Source organism: Corvus kubaryi, unplaced genomic scaffold, assembly GCF_017639235.1.
Source record: "Corvus kubaryi isolate FWS band 111438036 unplaced genomic scaffold, C.kubaryi_AGA036_p1.0 134, whole genome shotgun sequence".
Taxonomy (NCBI): Eukaryota; Metazoa; Chordata; class Aves; order Passeriformes; family Corvidae; genus Corvus; species Corvus kubaryi.
Window position 1 is genome coordinate 2602960 of NW_024580668.1, and position 18839 is coordinate 2621798.

Sequence of the window (18839 nt, forward strand, 5' to 3'; positions counted from 1 at the left end):
CCTTGTGGCTCTGCACAAGTCCCTGACAGGAGGGGGCAGCCGGGGGGGTCGGGCTCTGCTCGCAGGGAACAGGGACAGGAGGAGAGGGAACGGCCTCAGGCTGGGCCAGGGGAGGCTCAGGGTGGACAGCAGCAGGAATTTCCCCATGGAAAGGGAGCTCAGACCTTGGCAGGGGCTGCCCAGGGAGGTTTGGAGGTGGCACTCAGTGCTCTGGGTTGGGGACAAGGTGGGGATGGGGCACGGCTTGGATTCAGTGCTCGCAGAGCTCTTTCCCAGCCTCAGTGGTTCTGTGACTCTGTGAAGTGTTTGGGGGACAGAAGGCTCTTGTACCTCATGTCCCCCTGTGCTTTTCATTGTGACAAAACCACTGACTGGGGAAAATGTCTTCCTGGGGTAGATCCTGAATAAAGCGGGATTCAAAATGAACAGGCATCTGGAAATGACCACATTTGTGAAATTATAAAGATAAAATGTCAAGGTTCCACCTTACTGCTATGCTGCAGTGACATTAGAGACACAGATCCTTTGCCAGAGACTTTCAGTGGCAGCCCTGGTGACCTCTTGCATGACATAATTCCTTTGTTACATGCAAACCAGAAAGCCTTTTGAAACACTATATATTCCTATTTTGAATGACTTGAACCAGAGTATAAGGTTTGTTACATTTATTTCTGTATTCATATTCCATCTAGATTAATTTTATACGGATAAGAGGCCCTGCTGCAGCTGTAAGGGTTGGAGCATGCTGAAATCTTGATTCAAAGTCAGTGCCTTGCCGTCCTGCTGTCTGCAAGTCTAATAAATGTAATGGAATTAAGATTTTCATCCTGGATTATGATCTCAGTGTTTACCATAAATAAACTGCCTCCTGGAAATCTGATAGAAAATGTGGGGAGAAACCTTAACAGGACTTCAATGAGTCATTGTTTTACACTCAAAATTTTCCATCGAGGCTTGTAAAGATTAGGGGGCTACTTTTCACACTGAGTCATCAGTAATTGAGGCAGGACATTTTTCATCTCTGTATAGAGGAATTTTCTATTTCTAGATATATTTCCAGTTCTCTTCAGTGGATTGTCAATAAATCAATGTAATGGTAGCAAACCCATTCCCTGTTCTGCTGTGAGCATTTTAGACATGGCCAGAGCAACCCAGTCAACTTCAGCTGAGTAATAAAAAGCCAAACTTATTTCTGCAACATCATTTCTGAACTGTTTATAAGGCCCCTGCTGGCCTGGCAGTATCATATATTTGAATAATATAAAAATACAAAGGGGTTTTTTTGTACTCTCTGCACTCCTTGAGGCACCAGCCCTCAGCAGCGTTACTGTGACGGGAAATGCTCTGCAATTATCCCTGTGCCCCAACTATTGCACCTGCACAGGGAAAACACTTCCGAACATGATTTCAGTTTGAGTTTAGCCAGAAAATGGTGTTGTTTGTTTGTTGTTGCGTATCCAGTGGCAGCACAGGAAGCGTTGCACCCCTTGATGCAATTTCAAACCCCGTGAGCTCCACGGGCTCCTGCTGTGTGACAGCTTTGGCTGAGCTGCTGCCCCAGGAAAACAGGAGTGTGTTTGGATGTGCATAAAGTGGATGTGGAGTTTATCTCTCCTAAAATGCCCAGTTCACATCTTCCCTTCTCACCCACAAACATGAGTGGGGAATGACAGAGATTCTGCCCCTGTGTCCCACTCAGGTGAGACCCCACCTGCAGAGCTGCCCCAGCCCTGGGGCCAACAGCAGAAGGACGTGGAACTGCTGGAGAGAGCCCAGTGGAGGCACCAGGATGAGCAGAGGGATGGAGCAGCTCTGCTGGGAGGAAAGGCTGGGAGAGCTGAGATTGTTCAGCCTGGAGAGGAGAAGCTCTGGGGTGACCTCACTGTGGCCTTGCAGGGCCTGAAGGAGCTGCAGGAGAGATGGAGAGAGAGGATTTCCAAGGGCTGGAGGGACAGGACACAGGGAATGGCTTCAAACTAAAAGAGAGGAGGTTTAGATTGGATATTAGGAAAAAATCATTCCCTGTGAAGGTGGGGAGACCCTGGCACAGGGTGCCCAGAGCAGCTGTGGCTGCCCCTGGATCCCTGGCAGTGCCCAAGGCCAGGCTGGATGGAGCTTGGAGCAGCCTGGGACAGTGGGAGGTGTCCCTGCATAGCAGGAATTCCCTCTGGGGTTCCTTCATGGGAACGTTTAATTGTATTTGAAAGTAGTTCTGTCCCCACTAGATGTGGGTTTGTTGCTGATATTTCTCCATCTTTTCAAATGCTGGAGCACCTGAAAAACTCCAGGGTAGCAAGGGAATGGCTCTTTATCACCTGCGTGAAGTGTCTGAGGGGGTCAAACTGCTGCTTCTAATGTTAAAAAAAGAAAGAAGAGAAAGAGCACGCAGGCATTGAAATGGGCTGCTTTTGCCAGGAATCCTTTCTCCTTTGGACAGCAGCTGGTTTGCTCCCAGCCCAGAGCTGTACATTCTGTTGAGGAAGCTTTTCAATTCAGCATTTTCTAGTCAAGACACTCAAGGCTTTTCTAGCTACATGATTGTGGCTTTGGGAGCCAGTGTCTAATTTAATCTTGAAGCTGCTGTGGAAAGAGGAAGGAAGAAGCTTTTACCAGAGAAAAGCCAGCCCATACAAAGGCAAAACCAGTAAAAATTTGCAAATGCCAAGATACCACAAATCCAAAGTGGTAAAACCTGTGCACCAACACGACCTGGACTCAGCTGTGCAAATAGCAACCATGAATAATTTAAATAACACTATAGCTTAATAACATTCAAGGATTTTTTAGATTAGCCCAAGAAACAAAACCCTTCCGCTGCAGGTCATATTTGGCTTTCCTCCTCGGGTTTTCTGCCTCTGCAGGGTTTTGCAGGGGGTTAATAACCACAAAGGAGATCTGTTCAGTTTTCAAGAGACAGGTTGAAAGTGTATCCAACCTCAAACTAGTGTTAATCAAAACAAAACAAAACAACAAACCAGGAGTAAAAATTGCTGCTGCAAAAATGTTTCTAAATCCAATCCTTTTCCTGGTCCAGCCCTGCTGCCCTGGCTGTTCTGTTCAGAGCAGGGCAGACACTCCCTGCAGGGGGGTCTGTGTGTCCTGCACATCACCAGCTGCAGCCCAGTGGCTCCCTGGAGAGAATTCTGCTATGTAATGAGCTCCCCCCATTCCCAAAGCTGCTTTCCTGGGGCTCCCAGCGAGCAGGAGGTGGCAGAGGCTGAGCCTTCCCTCTCCAGCTTCCAGCCAGACCCTCCAGAGCTGCCTGATCCGCTGACAGGGCTGGGGAGATCCTCCTCCTCCTCCTCCTCAGGCGATGGACTAACAGGGAAACAGGCAGCAAAATGAAGGTCAGTGTAAATAGTGGGTTTTTTCTTTCTGCTGCAGTTAATTCGATGACTTTCCTGATTTCATTTGTAGTGTTCAGAGGGTCAAATCTGCATCTGGCAGGGTCCCTTTGCAGTGTGTGTGCTCAGCTGATTTGCACATCACTAACAGAGCACGTGGTGCCGATTTTTAAAATATAATCCAAATGAATCCTTTCTCAAGAACAGCAGTGTGGCTGAGGAGGGTGAGGGTCGGTTCTGTGGGTTCTGTGTACATTGAGTAATAACAAGCTTATTAAAAACGATCATGAGTGACCCAGACGGGTCACTTCCACATTCTCTTGGAAAAAATGAGCTTAACAGTTGAGCTGTATATTACCTCAAAAAAGATGTTTTTGCATTGATTCCTAGAAATGGGAAATGGAAATGTTGAAAGAATTGAGGTCACTCTGTGATGAGGAAAATGCCAAGTAATTTCAGTCCGAGTTCTGCGAGCCTGGGAAAGCCTTTGCACTCCAGGGTAAGGACTGGCCCCATCCTGCAGAGCCGCCTGCAAGGAGAACTGAGGCTCAGAAGAGGAAAGGAGTGCTCTTTTTCAGGAAATACAGTTTTCTCTGCTGGTGGAGGGGAATCCGTGATGGATCAAATCCATTTTCCAGCCGCTTGTCACCGTTTCTGCCCCCAGCCCGCAGGCTGGGCTTTGTGCTGGCAGGGGGCTTTGGCTGTGACACAAGTGAGTGGCTCGGCGGGTCCCAGCTGATCCCTGGCAGCCGGGCAGGGCAGGCTGTGCTCTCACCATGTGTCCTGGGCTAATGACAGGGAAGGAGCAGTGTCCAGCTGCTGCCTGCACGCGGGGATTCACGCCACTGATTAGGGCAGGTGGAAAACCCACTTAGCCCAGAGAAATGTTACAGTTTCGGTGATATTTATTCAGAAACCATCCATTTGTCAATTTATTCCATGCATTTAATTAATTTGCTCAGAAGCACGAGCTTTGCAGGGCTGTCCAGAGGGCAGGGTTAAAACAAGAGCTGTTTGTGGGGGCTGATAAGAGCAGCCAGAGAGCCCCAGGAAGCCGCAGCTTTGGGAGTTTTGTGGTGCTGCTGCTGATTCACTGTGAATCAAAAACCCCCACCCTGACCTCGGCCTCTCCACTGCTGCCACAGCCATGGAGAAAGGGCACGGCCGCAGGGACAGCACCCGGCCACCTCCAGCAGCAGGAACCCACAGCAGGAATTCCTGCCGAGGAAAAACGTGCCTTTTGCTCCTGCCGAGGAAAAATGTGCCTTTTGCTCCCCTGCCCAGCTGCCCTGGCAGTGTTTCACCTGATGCACAGGCAGGGAGAGCAGGGAAGGTGAGGACCCTGCTCTGAGGAGGACACTTGCACTCATCAGGACTTTCCGTATCTGTAAAGCCACGTTTAGAAATGAACGTGCTCAGATGTAATTAAGATCCTAGAAGGTTTAAAAAAGTCAAAAGAAACCTAAAGTGATTGGGTGCATATGGGGAAAAGAAGTTTGAGGACCCAAGCCCCAGGAATGCAGCCAGGGTGAGAGGTTGGAACAGCAGGAAGTGGCGGCTTTATCTTCCCTTGAACGTGGGCATGAGAGCACTCGTGTAAAAGTGAACTGAGTGGCGTGAAATCCTGGCTGCACTTGCCACTTCTGGAGATTTTAACACAGCTAGGATTTGATTAACTTTATTTGTGGAGAAAAGAGCGTTTGGGGAAAATGAACACAACTCCAGCTTGTAATTCCCACCTCTGCAGCACTGCCTTGTGTGAAGCTGCAGGAGTTGTAAGCTTGAATTTTTAAAGTGGTGATTCTGTATTTGATCAAAACTGATCTGACCATTTAGAATTCAAAACCTGCTGATCAGCACCTGCTTCCACCCCCACAAATCAATTAAAGCAATAAAAGCAAGTCCTGATGTTCATTCCTCCTTGAAGCTCACATAAAACTCCTGTATGAGCTGAACATTTCCAAAATACATAAAACAAAACAAAAAAATTGCAGAAGGACCTTCTGCAAGTCACAGGAAATGTTGCACATGCAGGTAGAGAATGATTTGAGCTTTCAAGGTAAATTCTCCTTTTCCCTGTGGATGTTGATATGAACTCTCTACAATTAACTGGGCAAAATTTAAGTGACTCAGCGTGGTCTGGGGTTTAGAAGGGAATTCTCATGGAAGCCTGTTCCCAGCTAATGGATGATGGAGAATGTTTATTTCTCCAGCTATGTTGGGAGGTGAAGAGATTAACTGGAAGCTGCTCTGTAAACATGTCAGAGGTGCCACTGATGCATGAGCAGCACTGTTTAGCAAACACAGGACACTGCTGTATCTCTTCCTCCTCAAATATTTTAAGTCCCACTTTCCTGCAGTAAAATGCTTACACGTGTATTGATGTGCAACAAGAGAAATATTTCTCTTGATCCATGAAAACTCCCAGGATTTAAACTGTCTCTTTATTTACATGATGTCAGTAGGAGTTTTTAAGAAGCAAATTGAAGACAATAAATGAAAAAATATCTTTTTTATTTGAAATGCTGTGAAATAGTGCAGTACCCATTCACATGAAATAATACAAGGGTAGTAAATTGAGATTTCCAAACACAAACTGAGTGGGAAGGGGGCATTGAGAAATTATTTTGTGAGGCTTGTGGGCAAGATGCTCAAATTATCACGTGCTGTAAATCACTGGGTATCACCTGGATTTTTCTAGCAATGTTTGTGTATATTTTATAAGGTTATTTTTTCCTCTTGCATAGTCCTGTAGGCTGAGGATAAGGCTTGGCATAGGAGAGGGATCAGGAGATTTTAGTAACAGTGGGATGTTTTTTCCTTAGCATCAGTATCTATTGTGTACACAGAGCACAGATGTCAGTCTGAGGGTGTAGAATTTGACATTATAGAACTGTGCCCTCATCAGCTTTACTGCTCTTAATTACAATTTCTCCATTAATAAACATGAGGTAGCAGCTTTCATTCCTATGATTCCCAAGGGCTGTCAGGTTTTATAGAGGGACCAGTGCAAACAACAAAGATGTGAAAAGTCCAGTTTGGGGGGGAATTACTCTCTCCACATCTGAGCCACAGTCCAGTAAAGGAGATGCACTTCCAGCTACACGAAAGCTTTTGAAGTGAAGCTCTTCCGGAGACCCTGCTCTGTAAATCCCTTCAGTGTGTGACCCACTTGCTTTGCCCTCGGGTGGCTGTGGGCTCGGGGGTCCCGGTGCCTCGGGGAGGGGCTGCAGGGGACACTTTTTTCCTCTTTTCTAGGTCCGTGCTCTGTCACCAGCTCGTTAAAACCCTCTCAGTGAGAGCAGAGTCCCAGCACTGCCTCTCAAGGTGCTTTGTTTTGGGCTTTTAGGATGTTCTTTATCTTAGGAAAAGTTTTACAAGGCTGCTGATGGGGATGAAGCAGCAAGCAAATAAGGAAAATCACTTTGACCTCGCCTGTGTTGCTTTAGTGCTTTTTACACGTTTGTTATTTAAGGGCACAACACACAAAGCACCAGAGAGCTCCACAAGCCCTGGCCGGGGAGGACACACTGGACAGCCAGAAATGCAGCTCCCACTGCCCTCCCAGCACAGCCCCCTCCTCGCCGAGCATCCCTCAGGGCTCTGCCATCCTGGGAATGCAGCGCTTGTTTACAGTCACGGGCAGGTCAGGGAGGCTTCTGCTCACGGAGGGGAAGGGGCTGCCACAGCGATCCCTCACACACGCCCCGGGGAGCCGGGAGTGCAGCCAGGGCCTGCCTCTGGCACACAGCCCCACGCTGGGTGATGCAGAGCCTGCACTGCAGATAACCTCACCCTGCAGACAGACGTGGTGGGAGCAGGCACCCACCTCCTGCAGCTTCTGCCTGTGTGCTGTGCACTCTGCTGAAATACTGAAATACCAGGAGTGGATGGCAAAGATGTGCTCTCCAACTCCAGAGTATTGGCTCTTTGTCCTGAAACATGGAATTTAATTAAGCCCTGCCTTAGCTGGGAAAACCTTTGGGGTTTGGGGTTTTTTTATTTTTCTTTTTAACCTCTTCTTTTTGACAGCTCCACTGACCCTGCTTGTCAGAGGTCTGACAATCTCTCAGTTCATTCATGTTCTACTGGAATTTGGAGCTTGTTTCCATCACTTCTCTACTCAAAGTCTTCATTTTTCCATTCCAGCCCTCTGAATGGGATGTGAGATGATCCATGAACAGATCTGTTTTCTAGCTAGGTCAGGTTCTCCAGAATGCCCTATGAATTAATTGATTAATTCATTAATCTATCTCCTGCTTGGCTTGATTTGGGATGATTTTAGAGGTCCCTGGGTTCGTGTTGATCACATACTCCAGTGTGAGCTCTAGAAATGCAAAATCTGAGGCACCATGTTCTGCCTTGGCCTGGCCTCTGGCTGGGGGCTGCTGGCCCTGGGATTTGCACACCTTTACTGGCCAAACCCAAGGAATGTGTGTTGTGCCCTGAGTGAGGGACCCCTCTGATGGAAAGGTTTGTGTCTCTGGTTATAAAATTAGGCTCAGCAGCATCTTGAGTGTGCTGCTGCCACAGGAAAAACTTGTCCGGGGAAGTGTCAATATTGAGAAGCCTTCTAAAACCACAGTGTGAACCAAATGTTCCTCTCAGCTGTGTGGGTGTGAGTAGGAAGGGCAGCCTTGCTATGTGTGCCCCAGCCAGGCTCAGATCCTCCCTGCAGGCTTCCTGGCCTTTCACCCACTTCCTGCATGTGCCTGGATAAGGCTCTTCATGTTGGAAAAGGGGGAGAGTCTTCCTCTGCCCACCCTCCTCAGGGCTGAAGAAGAGGCTCTGTCCTTCAGAAGTGTGTCTGTGCAGCATCCAAACCCAAGGATCAAGCAGGATTGATGACTAACAGGAAAAGTTGGCTGTTCTCCCTTTTTTTTTAATATGTGGAGCCTAGGCCTGCCCCAGGGTGGGATTCCTGGCTCCAACATTTGGCGTTGTCCAAATCAGAAGTGGACTCCCATGTTCAAGGCAAAAGCCAGGTTGGGCCATGAGGCCAAAGGGGCTGTTGTCCACCCCTGGCAGCTGCCCTTGTCCCACAAAAAAGCCATTGTTCACGGCCACCCCGACCACGAAACGCCTGCAGCCAACAGTGGGCCCTTGTCACCAGCTGAGCTGACAAATTGGGTTTCTTCTGCTGCAGCTTCAAGCCAGCTGCTGCTTCACAGCAAATGCTCTGGACAAAAATACAAGGCATCATGTTTCCTATTTGGGTGCTATCTCTCTGGACATTAGTTGCACTTTCTGGTAAGAAATTCATGCTGAGACACAGCCAGTGTCCCACTGACTGGGAAGCAGACGGTCCCATTTTGAAGCTGAAAGCAAAATCTGTCTGGTACTGAAAAAACCCTACAAACTGCCTCCACAGCTTTCTCTACCCTTTGCACAAACACCTGGGGTGACTAGAGCTACCTGCAGGCTCTGGCTGCCCCATCCCTGGAAGCATCCAAGACCCGGTTGGATGGGGCTTGGAGCAACCTGGGATAGTGGAAGGTGTCCCTGCCCGTTGCAGGGGTGGGATGAGATGATCTTTAAAGTCCTTTCCCACCCAAACCATTCCATGATTCTATGATCTTGTAATGAGTAAGTATGAGATGAAGAATTCACAGGACAACAATGGGAAAGCCACCTATTTTTCATATAGGGATGTTCATAAGTAATCACAGAATCATTAGGATTGAAAAGGACCTCTGGACACCACTCAGTCCAACCCTACTGCTTAGGCAGGGCCATCTGGAGCAGGTGACACGGGAATGCATCCAGGTGGGTTTGGGATGTCTCCAGAGAGGGAGACTCTACACCCTCCCTGGGCAGCTGTTCCAGGGCTCTGCCACCCCCATGGAAAGAGGTTCTTCCTCAGGCTGACGTGGGACTTCTTGTGTTTTAGCTCATAAATCTAATATAATGAATCTAAATAATGAACATTAGCAATGCTCTTCAAGAGCCTTGGGGGAAAAGGTGAAGAAATAGATCACAGTAATATTATTATTATCTATTGCTTTAGTGCACTGAATGCAGCAGACATAAAGGGCAACAGTTTAACTCTGGCATCGATGCTCCAGAGAGGTTGTTCAGTGTGAAAAGGGGTGGGTGAATTAAATGGAGCTCGAGGTGGGAAGTGGATCTCAGCAAGGTGGAAACACCAAGCTGGAAAGTAAAGAGCCCTTATGCGGGTGTGACAATGTCGGTGTCCTCGTGTCCCCAGCACAGCCTGGCCAAGGCGCTGTACGACAACAAGGCCGAGTGCTCGGACGAGCTGGCGTTCCGCAGGGGGGACATCCTGACGGTGCTGGAGCGGCACGTGCTGGGCAGCGAGGGCTGGTGGCGGTGCTCCCTGCACGGCCGCCACGGCCTGGCCCCCGCCAACCGCCTGCAGCTCCTGCCGGCCACCCCGGCCCAGAGTGACCAGCCCACGGAGCCGCCAGCGGGACACAACATCTACCAGGTGCCCTCCGTGCCCAAGGCCGCGGTGCTGTCGGCCACCTACGAGAAGATGGAGGGCTGGGTGCAGGCCCCGGCCAGGGGCTCGGCCGCTGCGGCCCAGGCCGTGTACCAGGTGCCGGCCCTGGCGGCGCAGCTGCTCAGCGAGAGGACCAAGCGCTCCGTACACCAGGTGAGAATAAAGACAGCTCTGCAAACAACGGATGTTGTCGTTAAAACAATCGTTGGGAGTGGGAAATGAGAAAGCTTGAGATTTACAGTGGAATTTGCAGCAAAAGAATGATGGTGTTTAGGAAACCGCCATCAATTTATAGCATCATGTGGGAAATGCTGCTCTGGGCAACAGATGACAGCGTCTATATTCTGTAGTCCCTCACCTTTCTGGCAGCTTAAAAAGGCTGTAAAATAGGGCAGGAAGTAAAGAATATACCATTTGTCTGGGAGAATCTATAAATGATTTACAAAGTTAAAGTAACAAGACAGAACTTTCTCCTCTGATGGGTCACAGCACGCGGCCATCCACAGTCCTCTGGGCACATGTGGGGTCTTTGCATCCATCTGCACAGGAACATGATTCATAATTTTTTTTAATCACCCTTTGGTGTGTGATTGCTGGGTTTGGTCTGGTTTTTAGTGTCTCCAGCAGCTCAGCAAGCTCAGAGTGCTGCTGCCTCTCTCTTGTGCTGCTCGAGGCAGTCACTAGGCTTGCACAAAATAGCAGCCCCTGTCAGACACGCAGGACACAAAGTTTTGCTGTGTGCCCTCAACCAGTTTCTCTCCCAGCCCGTTTTTGCTGCTGCTGAGATGGTGACCAGGGTGTGCAGGATGAAAGCAGCCACCAGTGCCCCCAGTCACAGAGGAGAACAACCCGATTTTCCAGGGTTTCATTACAGCTCCCTGGCCCGGCTCTTCTTTCTCCCAGCTCCTCGTGTTTGACATTCAAATGGAACACGTACATGGAACATTTTGATTACATGTTGCATCAAGTGTCTTAAGATCAAAACCTTGTGCTTTCTTCAGGAAAAAATGAATGGGGAATGTTTCATAATGAAAGGGAAATAGAGCAGGTGGGGATGGAGTTCAAGTGCAAGGTTTTGTTGAGTTCCGTGAGCTCTCCAGCCCTGCGTGGCTCTTTATTCTGTGTACAGAAATCACATTAGAAATTCTAATTGGAAAAGGAAAAGGAAGAAAATTCAGCTTTCCAGTGTTTTAGGCTGGTTTAATGATCATTTGATTTATGGGGCTCACTCAGCCACCTTTCCTCCTGCTGTGCAGAAGGCGAATCATGGAAACCTCGCTGCTGCTTCCTGCTGGGTGGCAGGTGGGTGCTGGAAAACAACAAACTCAGGGCATCCCTGGTGACCAAAACCTCATTTTCAGCTCTGCAGCTGCAGTGCACAGCCATAACTCAAACTGAGTACAGCTACAAGACTCCTGCACTTGCTGTGAACTGATTTCGCCACATTCCTGACACTAAAGGAGCCATTTGCAAACTGAATCAGAGATTGGCATGAATTTTCCATGTTCTGCCAGCAAATCAGGTGGAAAATGTCATCTGTTCATTATGTGGATGAGTGGTCTGGCAGAAGAGCTCCTTGGCTCTCCCTGTCTCATTTCATGAATTTATCCACCTAAGCTGTGTCTAGTCTAAGACTGAAAAAGAAATGTCCCAGCCTCTGATTATTATCCAGAAGTTCAGAGCGGGGCTGCCTGTGGCACAGTGTCCCAGCTGTCCCCACACCAGCTGCACCCTGGTGGTCACCAGCCGTCCCCAGGCAGGGGAGCTCAGGGAGCACAGAACGATCCAGACCATCCCACAGAGATCCTGTGGCACAACTGGCAAAGCTCCTGGCATACTCAGCTGTCCTCTGAGCAGCTGGGAAAAGCCACTCCGAGTCTTTGAGGGAGCTGATTGAAAGCAATGAAACAAAAAGAAATCCCTCAGAGCCTGGGTGTTTTCACCCCACAGAGAAGCCCCCTCTTCTGCCTCACACGCAGGGCACCTTCTGGTTCTACTGTCACTGAAAGGACTTCAAAAAGGAGTAAGATGTGATATCCAGTGAGTTTCCTTCTTGCTATATTCTCAGATTTGTCCATCTGGAAGCAGACCTGGGCTAAGAATGGCTTTCCTGACACCTTTTATGTTTTGCCCTTTCACTCAGGGAAGTTGTGCCTGTGTTGGCAAGTAAGATGCCCGTATTCAGGCACAGGTTGCCCAGGGTGCCCCATCCCTGGAAGTGTTCCAGGCCAGGTTGAACGGGCTTTGGAGCAACCTGCTCTAATGGAAGGTGTCCCTGCCCATGGCAGGGGGTGGAACTCATGGTCTTTAAGATCCCTCCCAACCCAAACCATTTCGTGATTCTGTGATTCTTTATCACAGAGCACTAAGGGGATTTGTCTTCACTCCTCATTCCCTGTTTTCAGATGAGAGCTGAAGCAGGCAGAGTGAAGCTGCAGTCTTCCTCCTCTACCATATTTCCCCTAACTTTAGTTGCTGCAGGACTTACATGATGGAAATCACTCCCTGCAGTCTGAAATCATTTTGTGCAATATCTCACCCCAGCATTGTTTCTGGAGGTCAGTGGTTTGCAATGGCCCATTTATAAATTAGCTGAGGGCAGCCAGGCTAAAGACAGGCTGGATGAAGAAAATTCCATGTTTTGGTGGTTGATTTTAAAAAAGAAAAGTCCTAACCCAGCATTCATACTTTGTGACATTAATTAACTGTTCCACAGATCTGGTCACGGCTGCTCAAATTATGTTTTAATCAAACAAGAGAATCTGACTGCAGATGAAAATATAATGCCCATATTGGACTCCCCTGCTTATGGAGCTGGACAGGACATCAAGGTTTACTCCTTCTAAATGAGTCAGTCTTTCATAACTACAGAATAATGCTCAGCCTGCACATTTTTGCTGCTCTTACATTAAATTGGCTTGACCCAATGACTCTGTGGGCTTGGAGAAGTCGAAATTTCCCCACTTCCTTTTTTAAGTGGTTCTGCTTTTTGGCAGTCTAAAGATTTCAGTGATAACTGCAGCTGGATTTTCTCCAAATCTTTTCTGTCCCACAGTTAGTAAGGCAGATTGTCTTTGATATGCATGTCCCAGTAATGATCTTATCTAAAATGTAGCAGAAATGCTGGCAAAGGAGAATTATTTGGGAATAAACATCCTATTGCTTGTAAGGTCACTTTCTGTCTCTCACCTTCAGTGAAGAGCTGAAGGTTTTTACCACTTAAGAGTGATACTCCAACAGTGGATTATCCAGCTACATGACTTTTCAGAGCTGTCCTGAGCTTCCTGCCAATGCAGTTTTATGATAATTGTTTTTGCTCCCCTCCAAGCACCTGTTCACTCTGCCGAGAGCCTGCCGGGCTTCAGCCCCAAACATCAGGGGTGAGGTGTACGATGTCCCCTCCGCACAGCGCCGCGGGTCCCTGCTCACACAGGTGAGTCCTGCCCCGCTCCCTCCCTGCAGCTGGCACCCCAGAGCACTTCCGAATAGATCTGGAGGTCAATTCTACTGCCACCCTGTCGGCTTTTTGTAAAATTGGGAAGAAAAACATCTATTTTTTAGCTGAAAACCTCAGTTCGCCTGAGTTTCTTAGAAATTTAGAGCAGTGTGTCTTAAATCTGGTCCATTTCCCATAAACATTTCCATTTTTTCTGTTAGTAAGGCATTTCCCCGTGGACTCCAAGGCAGAGAGGTTGACAGTACTGATGTCTTACTGAATTCTCAGAATTAGAGTGCAAACCTCTCTGCCTTGAAATCCACGAGGAAATGTGGGGTGTCATTTGGTCGGGGTGATTTGGGGATGTTTAGAGAAGAGTCACAAGTGCACATTCAACAAGAAATTAGATGTCACCCCCACCACCCACCTCCTGGGAAAAACATGCCCTGGATTTGGTCATGTCACCGTGACGTGTCCTGTTACACAATCTTGCCCTCGGTACTGTCCCACTCCCCTGGGAACAGTGAATGTCACATTTTCTCCACCCCTCAGCCTGTGCAGGTCACCAGGATGGGACAGGGCGGTGAATGTCACATTTCCTCCACTTCTGAGCCTGTGTAGGTCACCAGGATGGGGCAGGCACCAGCCCCCAGCCCTGTGCTGTCACCTCCCACACAAAGGTGTGCGTGGCACTGGAGCATGTCCAGGAAGCCTCCCCACACCGCTGCTGCTCCCTGGCAGTGCAGGGTTGAGCCCAGTCCATTATTATCAAGTTATCCACAGATTTCCTGGAGTCACCTGCCTTGTGTGAGGGGCTGATCCCTGCTCAGACCCAAACCTACTCAAGTATGGCCCAAAGCCTTTCATCTCACTCAAGGCCCCAGTGGGCTCTAAAAAGGATCCAAATAAACCTTTTTTTTCCTCTCTGAGCAGAGCAGTGCCACTCCCCCCAGCACACAGAAGGGCTCCTTGCTGGGCAGATCCACTGAGAGCTTCCAGGAGGAGCAGAAGCAGCTTTACAACATCCCCTCCAACCCAGAGAAAGCAGGAGCTGGCAGCCAGAAGGACTCAGCAGCAGGCAATGTGAGTAAGGCTTGGTGGACACAGGAGAATAATCTGTCACTGCTGGGATGCCTGGCTTGGAGCAGGGGCAGGTTTCCCATCCCTTCCCCACTGTTTCTTATACAACAAATGGTCCTGAACTTTCCTTTTCCAGCTTGGACTCCAGCTGTACACACACAGATCTGTATCAAGTCAAAATTTAAATTCATTGAAGGTGTTTGAGCAGAGCCAGTGGTGTCTGTTGGTGATTTATTGTTTGCCAGGGTGTGCATGTGAATGGGAAAAAATCAAGTGTCTACAGATTTCACTGGCTGGGGACTTTGCTGTATGATCTAATCACCTGTGCTCCAAATATCTTACCTTTCATATGTGCAGATTGTGCATTTTAGAAAATAAAAAACAGAGGTAGCCTTTTCATGGTGCTGTTCCATTGACATCAGGGGAGTTGCACACATTTAAGTGCTCTGAGAACTGAGTTCTGTTTCTCATTCTTGTTTAAAAAGATGGTTTCTAAGCCCTCTGTGCTCTGTTGCAGTTATATGACGTCCCTCCCAAAAGAGAACTCAATGACTCAGAAAATAAATCTCAGAAAAAGTGCCGGGGCCATTACAACACTTTGCCAAACCCTCGGAAATCCGAATGGATCTACGATATTCCGGTATCCCCTGAAAATTCCGGATTCAAAGCAAACCCTCCTGGCCAGTCTGTGGAGAAGCAGGTGCTGTATGACATACCCCCAGCCAGGTACAAGGCTCCAGCCACAACCACGGAAGCCAAGGCTGGAAATCCACAGTTATACAACATTCCACCGAGCCAGCGGAAATTAACCCTTCCAGAAATCCCCCTTTACGACGTTCCATCCTCACGGGATGCGCTCCCCTTGCCACAGAACGGCAGCTGTGAGGTGCCCCTGAGTCTCCTGGCCCCCAAGGCTGAGAATCAGATCTCTGGGGAGAATGTTTATGATATTCCCAAAGGTTTGCCCAGCGCTGGGCACCCCAAGAAAGAGATGGAAAACAACAGCGATGGCTCTGGAGACCAAGCACGCGGCGCTTCTCCACAGCTCTCTGGGGACACCAAGTCAGAAAATGACCCTTTTTGTGTCTCTAGTGTGGACAGCAGAAGCAGCACTCTCTCCTCATCCTCCAGCTCTTCTGCTGAGTCGTTTTCTACTCTGTCAGCATTGCCAGAGCCTGTCCAAGAAATTAAACTGGAGCTGGAAGAAGCCATCGAGACCCTGACTCGGCTGCAGCACGGAGTGTCCAGCTCCATTGCCAGCTTAATGATCTTTGTGAGCAGCAAGTGGAGGTTGCAGGAGCACCTGGAGAAAAGCCTGGAGGAGATCCACAGAGCAGTGGACCACATAAAGGTGTCACTGGGAGAGTTCCTGGCCTTTGCTCAAGGCCTGAAGGGAAATGCCTCCAACCTCACTGATAACAACCTGCAGGCCAGGATTAAAAAACAGCTTGAAATCCTCATGAACTCCTACAAAATATTGACAGAAACAAGGGAAGCTCTCAACAACTGCAGCTGGTCCCTGGAGGCTTTGGTGCTCAGGAAGCCCCAGAGCAACCCTGATGACCTGGATCGCTTCGTTATGGTGGCCCGGACAATTCCAGACGATATCAAGAGGTTTGTGTCCATCATCATCGCCAACGGGAAGCTGCTCTTCAGGAAGAGTGAGAAGGAGCAAGAAACGAAGCAACCAAAAGTGAACCCAGAATGCAAAATGGCAAAACAAATCCCAGTGCCAAGAAGAGCAGAAATAGAGTCACTCCAGAGAAATGCTCCTGATAAAACCATCCAAAGCCAGGTCCCTTTGGAGAAACCAGAAGAAAATTCCACCGAGGATTGTGATTATGTCCAGTTACAGGTCAGTGAAACTGGGATTTGCCCTCTGTATTCTTCACCCTGTGCAGATATTAGGCTGTGAACTACCAGCACTCTTTTACCTTTGCACCAGTGCCACATTCAGTCTGCACTATGTCCCGTTTTCCAGACTTTACATGGATCCAGCATTTTGTGACAGTGCTGGATGGCACGTGTACAATGAGCAGTAATTTTAATCAACAGAGAATATAAAACATTTTTATCATCTTGCCAGTTTAGATTCATTTGGGAAATAGGATTTATCTGGGAGTTAGCAAGTCCTCACTTCTCTTTTCCCTCACAGTTCTCTTCCTGCCACTACATTGTGTTTGGCTCTGGCACGACAAGAGATGTTCCTTCCTCTAACTTGAGGTGTCATGAAAATCGTGCTTGCATAGAACTCAAACTCTGTGAATTATCACATTTATTTGTTAGAATAATTCTGGGTGATTTTTAGAATCTCCTTAGAATTACTAAAATACCTACTAAGAATACCTCCCTTGGTTTTCCTAAGAAATGCTGGCTTGTCCGTAAAATTTAGGGAACATTAAGTTGAAATGTTTTGTTGATGTTGGTTTCAGTCTTAAATCTTGCAGGATCGGGCACATTATTAGTAGGAAAAAAACTACATCTCCTTCTAATAAATTCACCATTGCTGTCTGTAACGTGAAGGCTGCAGAGCAAGTAGTTGTTTCCCCATGAAAGAAGAACACATTTATTTTTAAATACTTTATGTAGTTGTTTCAACTTTGCTTTCATTTTAATTTGTAACAGGCACAGAAAGTCATTTCAGGTAAAGAAGTAGCAACGAAGAGTACAGAGTCAGACCTGAAGGTATTTTTGACTTTGAAAATATTATCTATGAGGGCTTTCAGTCCCTGATTTCTGTGCTTGCTAAAATTCAGAGTAATTTGCACTCAGACACACACCTCTACAAAGAGACCTATTTGCTTCTCAGAGATCATTTTCCCAGAATTGCTGCTGAAAACCTGTGAAAAACATTTATTTCCAAACAAACAACTCCAGTTTAAAGTCATACTGTTCATTTTATTGCCTTTCAGCATCATTTGGGATAAGGCTGTGAGAATCAGTATTTCAAAATATCTTGTCATGCACTGGCACAAAATTGCCTCTTGTTTTGTGAATTTTTATCATTCATAACCCTGATTAAGTCCATTAAAGATCAATGTTTTCTATTATTTTAAAGCTTCAAGCCCAGACCGTGTAAAGGATTGGTGTTTGGCTGCAGCACTTTGTGTGCTATCCATTATTAAAACTGTATTTAGGGGGGAAAAAGGCAATCAGGAGAATTTCCAACACTTTATGGAAAGACAAATTACTGTAAAGGCTCCAGGATGGGGCAATTTGGAGACCACAAGAATTTAGGGTAGAGTGACCAAAGAAACAACCAGCGTGTGACACCAGGCTGAATCTGTTTTAATTTTAACCCTTTCTCCAGGTTTTGCCATGTGCAAAAAAGACTCTGAATCCCAGCAGGCAGGACCTTGGCAGGAAAATCCCCCTCCCAGAGCACTGCAGGCTGTGCTTCGCTGCCCTGCACAAGGCGATCGGGGTGTTCACCACCAGCCTCCGCAACCAGCAGCCGCCCGAAATCTTCATCTCCCACAGCAAACTCATCATCATGGTGGGGCAGAAGCTGGTGGATTCTCTGTGCCAGGAGACCCAGGAGAGGGACGCCCGCAGCGATATCCTGCACAGCAGCAGCCGCTTCTGCAGCCTGCTCAAGAACCTGGCCCTGGCCACCAAAACCGCAGCCCTCAAATATCCCAACGCAGAGGCCACCAGGGAGCTGTGGGAGCAGACGGAGGAGCTGGCCAAGTACACCCAGCAGTTCAGAGCCATGATGGACTGAGGGACCTGGTTTTGCTCCTCTGGACACCAATTTGCACTCAGAATTCCTGCCAGGAATTCGCTGGGTGCTGGTGCACTGTTAGCAGGTGAAGATCCCCACAGCAGCTGGTGCAGAAGAGTTAAATCTGCACTTTCTTCTCCACTGTTCACATCCCACCTGGAAATGTCATTGTCACAGTGACTGGGTGGGAATGTTTGCTGTGTATTGGAGCAAAAGTTGTTGATTATCGGACTGATTTCTTCTTTTTTTGTTCTCTATGTATGTCAGATAAATGTATTTTCCTTTTTTATTTCTTTTTCTATTCATGTAAAGTCTCTCTTTAAATGTAGCTGCACAATGTTTTGTAACTTATGATATCCCAGTATCGACTGTTTCCTGAGGACTTTACTCAAAATTTGTAATTACAGGGTTTTTTTACACAGCTGCAAAGCTAATTTTTGGGTTTAATATACAAATACAACACAGTACAAAATCTGGCCAAGGTGTCAATGGGAAATGCTCCAGGCTGGTATTTGAGCATAGAGGAAAACTTTGGGACAAGTCTTGACTCCTGATAAATCTACAGGGAGCACATCAGCCTCTGTCACAGCCCAGAGCTGCTGGAGCATTTCTCCAGCAGGGAAAATATTTATTTCAGTCACTAAATGTGCAGAGCCTTTGGACAAGCTCTTCCTACAGCAGGAAAGGTGATGTTACTCCCTGCTAGAATCCCAGCAAGTTACACCCAGCGCTGGGGAGGCTCCCAAGGCTCCATCCCAGCCCTTGCTGCCTTGGGCAGCACAGCTTTTGAAC

At 47.9% G+C, this 18839-nt stretch overlaps 1 protein-coding gene across 3 annotated transcripts in view; it reads left to right on the top strand.

The window, feature by feature from the left end:
* Positions 1–18528, top strand: part of CASS4 (Cas scaffold protein family member 4) — a 19165-nt gene extending 637 nt beyond the window's left edge. The window contains exons 1-7 of one of the 3 annotated variants that reach the window (XM_042045329.1): positions 2141–3347; positions 9553–9960; positions 13136–13240; positions 14177–14326; positions 14841–16178; positions 16949–17008; positions 17634–18528. In XM_042045329.1, the coding sequence (XP_041901263.1) occupies positions 3342–3347; positions 9553–9960; positions 13136–13240; positions 14177–14326; positions 14841–16178; positions 16949–17008; positions 17634–18047 (2481 nt within the window). In that variant the 5' untranslated portion in view covers positions 2141–3341 and the 3' untranslated portion in view covers positions 18048–18528. Of the gene's footprint in view, positions 1–2140; positions 3348–9552; positions 9961–13135; positions 13241–14176; positions 14327–14840; positions 16179–16948; positions 17009–17633 lie in introns of those variants that run through there. The other 2 variants (XM_042045320.1, XM_042045338.1) reach the window with 2 other exon arrangements.
* Positions 18529–18839: the final 311 nt, after the last annotated feature.